The sequence below is a fragment of the Microtus pennsylvanicus genome, chromosome 5, assembly GCF_037038515.1.
Source record: "Microtus pennsylvanicus isolate mMicPen1 chromosome 5, mMicPen1.hap1, whole genome shotgun sequence".
NCBI lineage: Eukaryota > Metazoa > Chordata > Mammalia > Rodentia > Cricetidae > Microtus > Microtus pennsylvanicus.
In genome coordinates, this window is record NC_134583.1 from 117,913,469 (window position 1) to 117,924,130 (window position 10,662).

General features: G+C 38.4%; 1 protein-coding gene across 3 annotated transcripts in view; it reads left to right on the plus strand.

Annotated features, from left to right (window-relative positions):
* Tbc1d12 (TBC1 domain family member 12) overlaps window positions 1-9,908 on the plus strand; it is a 76,928-nt gene extending 67,020 nt beyond the window's left edge. For all 3 annotated transcript variants that reach the window (XM_075973964.1, XM_075973965.1, XM_075973966.1), the window contains 4 exons: window positions 2,466-2,594; window positions 2,820-2,929; window positions 5,658-5,916; window positions 8,105-9,908. In XM_075973964.1, the coding sequence (XP_075830079.1) occupies window positions 2,466-2,594; window positions 2,820-2,929; window positions 5,658-5,916; window positions 8,105-8,173 (567 nt within the window). In that variant the 3' untranslated portion in view covers window positions 8,174-9,908. The remainder of the gene's footprint in view (window positions 1-2,465; window positions 2,595-2,819; window positions 2,930-5,657; window positions 5,917-8,104) is intronic.
* Window positions 9,909-10,662: the final 754 nt, after the last annotated feature.

Genomic DNA, 10,662 nt, shown 5'->3' on the forward strand with positions numbered 1-10,662 from the left:
GCCCTACTCTTCAACTTGAGAACGTCCCCAGCTTCAGCTCTTGAGCCAGACAGGATTCGCTGGCTCCATGACTGTTGGCTTTTTCTTCTGCAGACCTTTGTTTCAGCATTTCCACTTGTTTTAGTTAGAACTGCTAAGATGATGTTTCCATCATTTACACCGTTTGTAACCTTTTCCATTCTCTCTGTCCTCCCAAGGTAATATTTACATTTCCCTTTACTGTCATGTTGGATTTGGGGAAGAAACAAAGAAAATTTGAGTGTCCAGTGTTTAACTAGAAGTTATTGAACTTTCATCTTCTCTCCTTTCATTTAAAGAACTGTAGAGATTCCATTGCCTGGTACAGCTTTGTTCTGTTTTATATTAATTTGTATATTTCCAGAGAAATAGGAATAGATAAAAAAAATTATTGAAAACAGTGTGATGTCTCATCCCTGTAATCCTCTTAGTATCCTGAGACAGGGGGATTGCTATGAGATTGCTTTTACCCCCAAGAAAAGAAAGAATGAATCAGTGCAATGTAGTAATATTAGTGAGTGGGAATCCATCTGAAGTATGTTACAATGTAGTAATATTAGTGAGTGGGAATTTATCTGAAGTATGTTACAAGGGAATGCAAGAAGCTGGAGATGGCCGAGCAGTAGTGGTGCACACCTTTGTTTAGATCCTGTACTCAGGAGGCAGATACAGGGGCTGGAGAGAGATGGCTCAGAGGTTAAGAGCATTGCCTGCTCTTCCAAAGGTCCTGAGTTACCAAAAAAAAAAAAAAAAAAAAAAAAAAAACCTTGCCAGGCGGTGGTGGCACACGCCTTTAATCCCAGCACTCGGAAGGCAGAGGCAGGCGGATCTCTGGGAGTTTGAGACCAGCCTGGTCTACAAGAGCTAGTTCCAGGACAGGCTCCAAAACCACAGAGAAACCCTGTCTCGAAAAACCAAAAAAAAAAACAAAACAAAACAAAACAAAAAAAACCCTCAAAGGTCCTGAGTTCAATTTCCGGCAACCACATGTTGGCTCACAACCATCTGTAATGAGGTCTAGTGCCCTCTTCTGGCCTGCAGACATACACACAGACAGAATATTGTATATATAACAAACAAATAAATAAATATTTGAAAAAAAATACAAGTTTGCTGGGCGGTGGTGGCACACGCCTTTAATCCCAGCACTCGGGAGGCAGAGGCAGGTGGATCTCTGTGAGGCCAGCCTGGTCTACAAGAGCTAGTTCCAGGACAGGCACCAAAGCTACAGAGAAACCCTGTCTCGAAAAACCAAAAAAAAAAAAAAAAAAAGGAGGCAGATACAGGCAGATCTCTGTGAGTTTGAGGACAGTCAGTACAACAGAGAGAAACCATCTCGACTCCCCCCCCCCATAAAAAGAAGCTAGAATGGTGATTATAGACAGAGCTTTCAGAATATTTGGCTGGGAACAAGACACACCATCATTGCAGTTACTCTCAGGGGACTCTGTGTGTATGTCTGTTATAGAATTCTTGACTATGTTTTTAATGAAAGAGACGTATAATTGCTTTTTTAAAAATAACTATTTATTATTTATAGTGTTCTGTCTGCATGTGTTCCTGAACACCAGAAGAGGGTACCAGACCTCATTACAGATGGTTGTGAGCCCCCATGTGGTTGCTGGGAATTGAATTCAGGACTACTAGAAGAGCAACCAGTGCTCTTAACCTCTGAGCCATCTCTCCAGTCCTGGTGTAATTGCAATATAGATAACTCACTAGCTATTGTATTAAGGCCTTTCATAATGTAAATGAATCTTTTTCTAAGTGTCTTCTATTCATTCCATTATAAATGTTGTATTCTGTATGGGCTGTCATTTCTTTGTTTAAGCTTTTTTTATTAAGGGATTTTTTTTTCTCCTTCATTTTTTTCTTGTGGTTCCCGCAAGTTCAGGCTGTTTCAAGTCCCACAACTTCTTTCTTAGAATTTTAGCAATTTATCCATAGACCTCTTTTATTCTTAGTTCTTTGTATGCTATGATGTGAAAACAATTCCTTAATTTTCATTAATGTGTAATTTTGAAAGAATTTAGACTAAGAAGAAATAGAGCAAATAAAGGCTGATTTAAATTTTTTCTGACTTATTAAACCCTATCATATGAACAATCAATTAAGATTAGGAAATTAGCCGGGCGGTGGTGGTGCACGCCTTTAATCCCAGCACTCGGGAGGCAGAGGCAGGCGGATCTCTGTGAGGTCGAGACCAGCCTGGTCTACAAGAGCTAGTTCCAGGACAGGCTCCAAATCCACAGAGGAACCCTGTCTCGAAAAAAAAACCAAAAAAAAAAAAAAAGATTAGGAAATTTCACAACTATTACAGTTTGTTAGTACTTGCTTTTACGGGACTGGGAGAAATCAGTAAATTCTTAATGTTTGTAAATTTTGAAGAGGGTAACTAAACTCTAGAATTATTTAAATTCATTTTTATCTTCCTTTCCCCTTGAAAGGTCCAGGGGATGTCCTTCATCGCAGCTGTGCTCATTCTCAACCTGGAAGAAGCAGATGCCTTCATTGCCTTTGCAAATCTCCTAAATAAGCCATGCCAGTTGGCCTTTTTCCGGGTGGACCACAGCATGGTATGAACATTTAGGATACACTGTGTTTGCCTCTTATGTTTCTGTACTCTGAATGTCAGCTTAGAATAAGAAACACGGAAGGATGAAGTTTTCATTGAATGGCAGTTTTAGGAAAACTTGAAGCAACTCAGAGGAGTTGCTAATAAAATTTTTATTAATATTAATGATTTTTCTTTTTGTAGTAGATTATTTTGTAATTTTATTGATTTTATTCCCTGTTTATAGATGTTGAAGTATTTTGCAACATTTGAAGTATTCTTTGAGGAAAACCTGTCCAAACTATTTCTTCATTTCAAGTCATATAGCCTTACACCAGATATATACTTGATAGATTGGTAAGTCACTAACAGACATAAATAACAGTAAAAAGGAAATAAACTATAACTTTCTCTGTTTTTTAGGAAATATAGTAAATCAGATAGATGAGATTATGCGTGTAAAAGAACCTTTCCCTTACAAATAGAAAAAGTCCCACATTTTATAGGGACATATTTAAAAACAGACTGGAGCCGGATGTGGTACATGCCTTGAATCCCAGCACTCCAGAGGCAGACACAGGAGGATCTCTTTCAAGGCCAGCCTGATTTACAAAGTTGAGTTCCAGGTGTACAAGGAGAAATCCTGTCTTGAAAAACAAAACAAACAAAAAACATAGACTGGAGAGAACCATAGAAATCGCTCAGCGGTTAAGAGTGATTTGTGTGGTGTGGTGATGCAGTTCTTTAAAGAAAAAAAAAAGTGCATGCTACTCTTGCAGAGAACCTGAGTTCATTTCCCTACTGGGGAAATGCTTGAGCAGCTCCACAGCCTGTAACTATAGGAGGATCTAACACCTTCTGCTGCCCTTCTCCACTGCAGTTAGGTCACACACACACACACACACACACACACACACACACACACACACACATAATTGTACAATATATACACATATACAATATATGCAGACATATAAAATATTTTAAGATAAAAATTATATATATATATATATATGTGTGTGTGTGTGTGTGTGCATGTGTGTGTGTATTAAAGTCTTTTGCAAAATAGAGGAAAGAAACTAGGGGACTGGGAAGATGGCTGAGCATGGGAAAGCACTTGCCACACAATCTGATGTGATTTTGACCCCTGTAACCTATATAAAAAGCCAGATGCAGTGGCACATATCTCAGCATTCCAGTGGTGATATGGGAGGCAGAGACAGGAGAATCCCTGCGAAGCTAGCTTAGAGTAATGAGCACAGCAGCAGAAGCAATAGAGACCCTGCCTCAACAAGGTGCAAGACAAGAGCCAACTCCCAATAGTTGTTCTCTGACATCACATGTACCATGGCAAACATGTGCTTGCACACACATGCACACATGAAGTAAATATTTTTTTAAAAAAGAGTGTAGTAATATCTTGAAATGTAGTGAATTGTAATGATGGATTATTTTATTTAATGCCTAGCATATACTGATATCTCAGGGAAAAAATAGTTGTCATTTCTTTATTCTTAACACAGAAAAGATATATGGTAATATTTCTTTAATAAGATGTTTTTCAAAGCTTTATCCAAAGTTCTGAAAGAGGAATAATTCCTTGTTTAGATGCTAATATTTATTTTCTTATTTCCAGGATATTCTTTCTAATTTTGGGGGTTTGTGTGGTAAGCAATAGGCAGTTGACTTTAGTATCACTGTGAATTTTGATAAGAAGTGGAGAATTTAGGACGGGAGAGATGGCTTAGTGCTTAAGAACACTGGCTGTTGTCCCAGAAGATCCAGGTTCAACTTCCAGCAACCTCAAGGTGTCTGTAACTCCAATCCAAGGGAATTGGATGCCCTTCTTTGGCCTCCTCAGGCACTGCATGAGCAGACATACACACAGGCATACGCATTAAATTAAAAAAAAAACTTTTAAAAGTGAAGATTATGAAGTTGTCAACAGTAAGGAGTAGTTATGGAACTTTATTTATTTCTGAGACAGGGCTTGTAGTCCAGGCTGGCTTCAAACTTCCTTTGTAGCTGAGGATGACCTTGAAGTTCTAATCTTCCTACTCTACCTCCCAAGGTTAGAGTTTCAAGCTTGTGCTACCATATTCAGTTTATCCTGGGAATGATGCCCGGGGTAGCTTGCATGCTAGGGAGGTGCTCTGCCACCAACCCTAGACTAGCTGTAAACTTTGGTGTAGAAAAATGAATAAGCAGATAGTGACCTTTACCAAATGGGATGTCTTCCTAGTCATTGGGCCTTTTTCAGTTCTCTTCCCTGGTATATTCTGGTTTGCTTCCTCTCTCTCTCGCTGCCCTCTCCCTCCCTCTTTCTCTTTCTTTCTCCACCCACCTTCCTCACTATTGCTTTAGTTGGTGTTCTCCCTCCATACTCCCCTTTCCCCTCCCTCCCTTGTTGTTGGTTTGGTTGACACGTGTAGTGCTGAGGATTAAACACAGCCTTGCACATGCTTGCAAGCTTCTCTAGGATTAAGCTGCACCTCAAGTTTTGAACATTTTTTATATATCTGACACTGTTTTAAACCCTTGATTAAACCCTGGGTATAGTAGTGCATGCCTGAAGTTCTAGCCCTGGGAGAGGCAGAGGTAGGAGGAGCATGAGTTATAAGCAGGAGCCTGGCTATATAGTGAGAACTTGCCTGCCCCAACCTCCAATAAATACATAAAAACCAATAACAAAATGAGAAAGTGACTTTACTACTTTAATTTCAAGACAGCCCTAAAATAGGTAATATTAATATCTTTAGTCTTCTATGATGAGGAATCTGAGCATAGCAATACTAAACATTATGTTTAGTGTCGTATAACAAAGTAGGAAATTAGAGATTCAAACTCAAGCATTCTGGTTTCAGAGTTCCATGGCTCTTATCATTAATTCTCTTCTACCCCGTTTTATTCCAGACTTCATCTCCATGTAAGGTTGTAAATTTACTTAACGTCATTACTTATTGATTTTATCACTAATCAAGTTTTGAAAACAGACATTACACTGTTTGTCCTTCTATCCCTATGCACTTCTTTTTCCGTAGTGATGCTTGATGAGTGTGAGTAACTGTCTCCTCCCTGACTCTAGGATCTTCACGCTGTACAGCAAGTCACTGCCACTTGATCTGGCTTGTCGCGTCTGGGATGTGTTTTGCAGAGATGGAGAGGAATTTTTATTTAGGACTGGATTGGGGATCCTCCGGCTATATGAAGATATACTCCTACAGATGGACTTTATTCATATAGCACAATTTCTTACCAAATTGCCAGAAGATATCACATCAGAAAAGCTTTTCAGCTGTATTGCAGCCATTCAGATGCAGAATAGCACCAAAAAATGGACTCAGGTATTTTTTTCTAATTTTTTTTTAAATTTATTTTTAAAAAACTATCTTTTCTCATTTTACATGCCAAATCTATTTCCCACTTCCCTCCCCTTCACTTGCTCCCTCCACCTTCTCCCTCACCCCTTTTTAAACTTTTAATACTTAAAATTATTTATTGACTTTTGTAAAGCAGTTATCTGTATCACAAATGTTAGTCTTAAACTAAAAAATAATTCTTGGCTTTGAGATGGAAGGATTTAAAATGGCTTTCTCTTTTCTAAATTTACAGCTTTATTTTGTATAAATCCTGTAGTATTTTAGTGAATTGCCACCTACAGTAATCACTCACCAATGCAGTCATGGAGTTACTTTGATATTTCAAACAGACAATTGTATTAAGTACCTGCTTTGAGACTGGCAAGATGATTCAAGGGTAAAGGTTCCTGCTGCCAATATGACTATCTGAGTTTAATACCTGGGTCCCACATGATGGAAGATTCCACACATGCACTATGGCACATGCATGCTAATTCACTCACACACACCCTTTGGTCCTACATGTGGATGACTCCATCCATGCACTGTGGCAAATGCATGCTGATGCTAAATACCTGAGCTTAATTCCTGGGTCCCACATGCAGATGACTCCACACGTGCACTATGGCACATGCATGCTAATACACTCACATATACGATAGATAGATAGGTAGATAGATAGATAGATAGATAGATAGATAGATAGATAGATAGATAGATGAATGTAAAAAATGAAGCACCACCAAAAAGCCTCATCTGCTGTGTATTAAAAGCTTGCAACAGAAAGAACGTAATATATGATAGTAGCTTTTTGTTGTTTTGAGTCAAGGTCTCATTTAACCCAGGCTGGACTTGATCTTACTGTACAGCTGAAGATGACCTTTGTCTTAGTCAGTGTTCCATTGCTGTAAAGAGACCATGGCAACTTTCATAAAAATAAAAGGCGTTTAATTTGGGTTTACTTACAGTTTTAGAAGTTTAGTCCATTATCCTCATAGTGGAAAGCATGGCAGCATGCAGGTAGACATGGTAGCTGAGAATTCTACATTTGGATCTGTAGGCATCAGGAAGAAAGAGATACTGGGCCTTGCTTGAGCCTTTGAAACCCCACAGCCCACCCCTAGTGACATACCTACTCCAACAAGGCCATACCTTCCAATCTGTCCCAAGTATTCCCATTCTGGTATGACCATTCAAATATACGTGCCTGTGGGGGCCATTCTTATTCAAACTGACACAGCCTTGAACCTGTGATCCTTCTGTTCTGGAATACATCATGTGCAACCACATCCAGAGATCCTGGCTTTCAGATGCTTAGTCTTGTTAGGAGAAACACATATACTGGTAAATGACATAAAGTAAGGATTGTCATTTAGTCCACGAACAACACATCTGTCTTTTAAGATCTTAGTTTAAAGTGGGGCGGTGATGGTGCACGCCTTTAATCCTGACACTCAGGAGGCAGAGCCTCTCTGAGATCGAGGCCAGCCTGGTCTACACGAGCTAGTTCCAGGACAGGCTCCAAAGCTACAGAGAAACCCTGTCTTGAAAAACTAAAAAAAAAAAAAAATAAATAATAAAAAAAAATATTAGTTCAATTGCCTTTGAAATAAAATATAAAAATATTGGCCCAGTAATATCAGAGTAATTTTCAGTTGATGAAAACTGGAATCTAATTATATTCAGTAAAACTGGGCTTTAAAAGTAAAGTAAAGGAGAGGTGGGGAGATGGCTCAACAAGTAAAAGCTCCTGCTGGCAATCCTAGCAACCCGAGTTCAATCTCCAGGACCCATGTGGCAGAAGACAACCAACTCATGCAAGGTGTCTGCTGACCAAGACACGCACACATACTCACATACATAACCAATGAATTAATAAACTATAGAAACAAAAACAAGAAAAGCCAAAGAAACAAACAAAAAACTCCCAGAAAATCTGAGAGGGTAGCATATGCCTGAAATTTCAGCTGTTGAGGTGGCGGCAGCAGGATCAGCAGTTAGAGGCATTCTCTGCATGTAACAGGTCAGAGCCAGCCTGGGCTATGTGAGACTCTGTCAATAGAAATTTTAAACAGGGATGGTGTGAGGACTTGAGAATGACAATATTTCAACAGAGCTTTCTGTGTTTATAGCCCATGCTTATTTAAATCTCTTTGTTTCGTACAATTTGCAGGTCTTTGCATCTGTAACGAAGGACATTAAAGAAGGTGATAAGAACAGCAGTCCTGCTCTGAAGAGCTGACAATGGAGTCAGGGACACGCTGAAATGCAAAAGCTAATTTTGGGGGAAGTTTCCTGTTTCGTGCTGATAGCATGGAGAGAAGTGCTTGAGAGAAGAATCAAGAGCTGGAAAACCGTTGAGTTGAAGTTCCATGGCTGAAAGAAATGAAATACGTAATTTATTGACAGTATTAACAAAAAAGTACCTGGGAGAGCCATTTTTCAGAGGAAAAGGCTTAGATGGCCTTTACATACTCCATATTATGGAGTGAATACTTTAAATGCAATAATTTTTTTAAAATAGCTTCAACAGAAACTTCAATTTTTTTATATCTTTTCTTTTTTAACAATTACCACAAACGCACTTCAGGGGTCAGAATAGGATTGTTAAATCCTACTTTAAACTCCAAAAAAGATAGGATACATGTATTATCTCCAGTTCTGGGTGTTTGAAGCTATTGTAGACCAATAGTAAGCATCTACGTTGTATGTTATTGAAGTCACTGTAACTCCTGCTTACCGTATCATAGCCTAGGGCAGTTCTGACCCTCTAGAACTGGAAATGTTGGTGGGACATTGTTTCTTGTTTTGTTTATGGTGTTTCCCACAGTGTTGTGTCCCTTTGTTTTTGAAGAGAAATTCTTTCTCTAAGGAGTTTCTATTACAGAAGAATTTTAGCCTTTTTGTTTCTTGTCTGACAAATTGTTAGGTAGTAACTTAACATTAAAAAACTAACTGGTAGAATGAAAGATCTTTTTGCACTTTAGTGGACTGAAGACTTGACTTTGAGAGTAAGAATAAAAAAGCAATGAATTCTAAGAGTTCTAGATAACACACTACTTACAAGACTTGAATTTTTTAGTTAAAATCCATCTTCTATCTATAGAAACAAATTTTATTAATTTCAGTTTGAAATTTGAAATCTTATATAGCTAAGTCTAAGACTTGTGAAACTCTATGCATAATTTTCTAATTGATGGGAATAATAGTAAAAGTAATTTTACCTTTTTTCTTAGTCTTTTTGATGGCATCTCATATAAATTATTAATCATTGATAAACTGGCATTAAATTTATTATACTTAATTTTTGAACCTAACCGAAATCATTTGAATTATTATGGGTCACATCTGTACAAAATACTGTTTGGTTACTGATTAGATTTATACTGTTTTGATGTTGCAGTTTGGTTTGAAACAACAAAGCACACATTTCTGTTAGTGGTGAACAATACATATATATAGTCTCTAGACTAAAAAGCCAGAGATTCTTCCTTATGGTATAGTAAATTGCCTAAGGAATATGGGACCAGAGGGTGTCCATATATTTTTACCCTATGGGTTGATCATTCTAGCCTCGGGAACCCTGAAGAGTTAACTCCTATCGAAGGGGCTGGCTCAGTGAAGCTGGTAGTGTTAATAAAATACTGAAGGAGTTTCTAGAGTCTTAATAGGTTTTAGGATGAGCTTTTAACTCTGTGACTATGCCTTGATATTGGTGTCCCTCATAAAGGGCACATAACCTCTGGCAGTAATCTCTGAATTTATATTACTTGACCTGGGTTTAATTTTACTTTCAGGTATTAGTTTCCTGAGGTGGTCTTATGTTCTGTATTTCTTTTTCTTACCTTTTTTATTGTACAGTTTCTTTACCTTCCAAGTATAAATGTGTATATAAAATGTAAATACAAGAAAGTCACTAAAAACCACTAGTAACAATTACTATGAAAATAAAACTTGTAAGCAGAATTATGACAGAATGAGTCTTAATTATTTTAGTGCTATTAGGCTTAGTCAATGTTTAGAAAAAAAAACAGAATAACTTCTTTTCTGGGGGTCAGGTTTCTTCTCTAAGGAATTTCTGAGGTTGTCAGTACTTTGAGCCTTTCTGAGAAACTGACACAGTGTGCTGTATATTCTTTCCCTTTGGGCCACATAAACAGGTAATGTGTGATTACTCACATCACCCCACACATCAGGCATTTGTTAGGTTATTTCTTTATTTGAGACAAGGTCTCTCTATGTATCCCTGGCAGGTCTGGCCGAGAACTCACTATGCATACCACTCTGGGCAACTCAAAAGGATGAAAGGTGTTCTACATTTAGCTGGCAGAAATGTGTTAGGGGAGGTTAAGAGCCCTGGGAGTTCTTCCAGAGGACTCGTGTTTGATTATCAGCATCCACATGCTGTGAGCCACATGCTGGCTCACAACTGTCTGTAACTCCAATCTGCTGGATTCTAGAGGATTCAACACTCTCTTCTAACCTCTATGGACCCTGCATGCATGTGATACACTTACATACAGGCAGGCAAAACATGCAGAAACTCGTAGGTTTGGTCCCTAGCTGCACATAAACCATGTGTGCTAGTGTACATCTCCAACCCAACATTTCAGAGCTGGGGATAGGATCAGAAATTTAAGGTCAAAGCCAGTCTGCAATACATGAGACCATGTCTCTTACAGAGGCTGCAGAGATGGCTCAGAGGTTAAGAGCACTGGCTGCTCTTTTAGA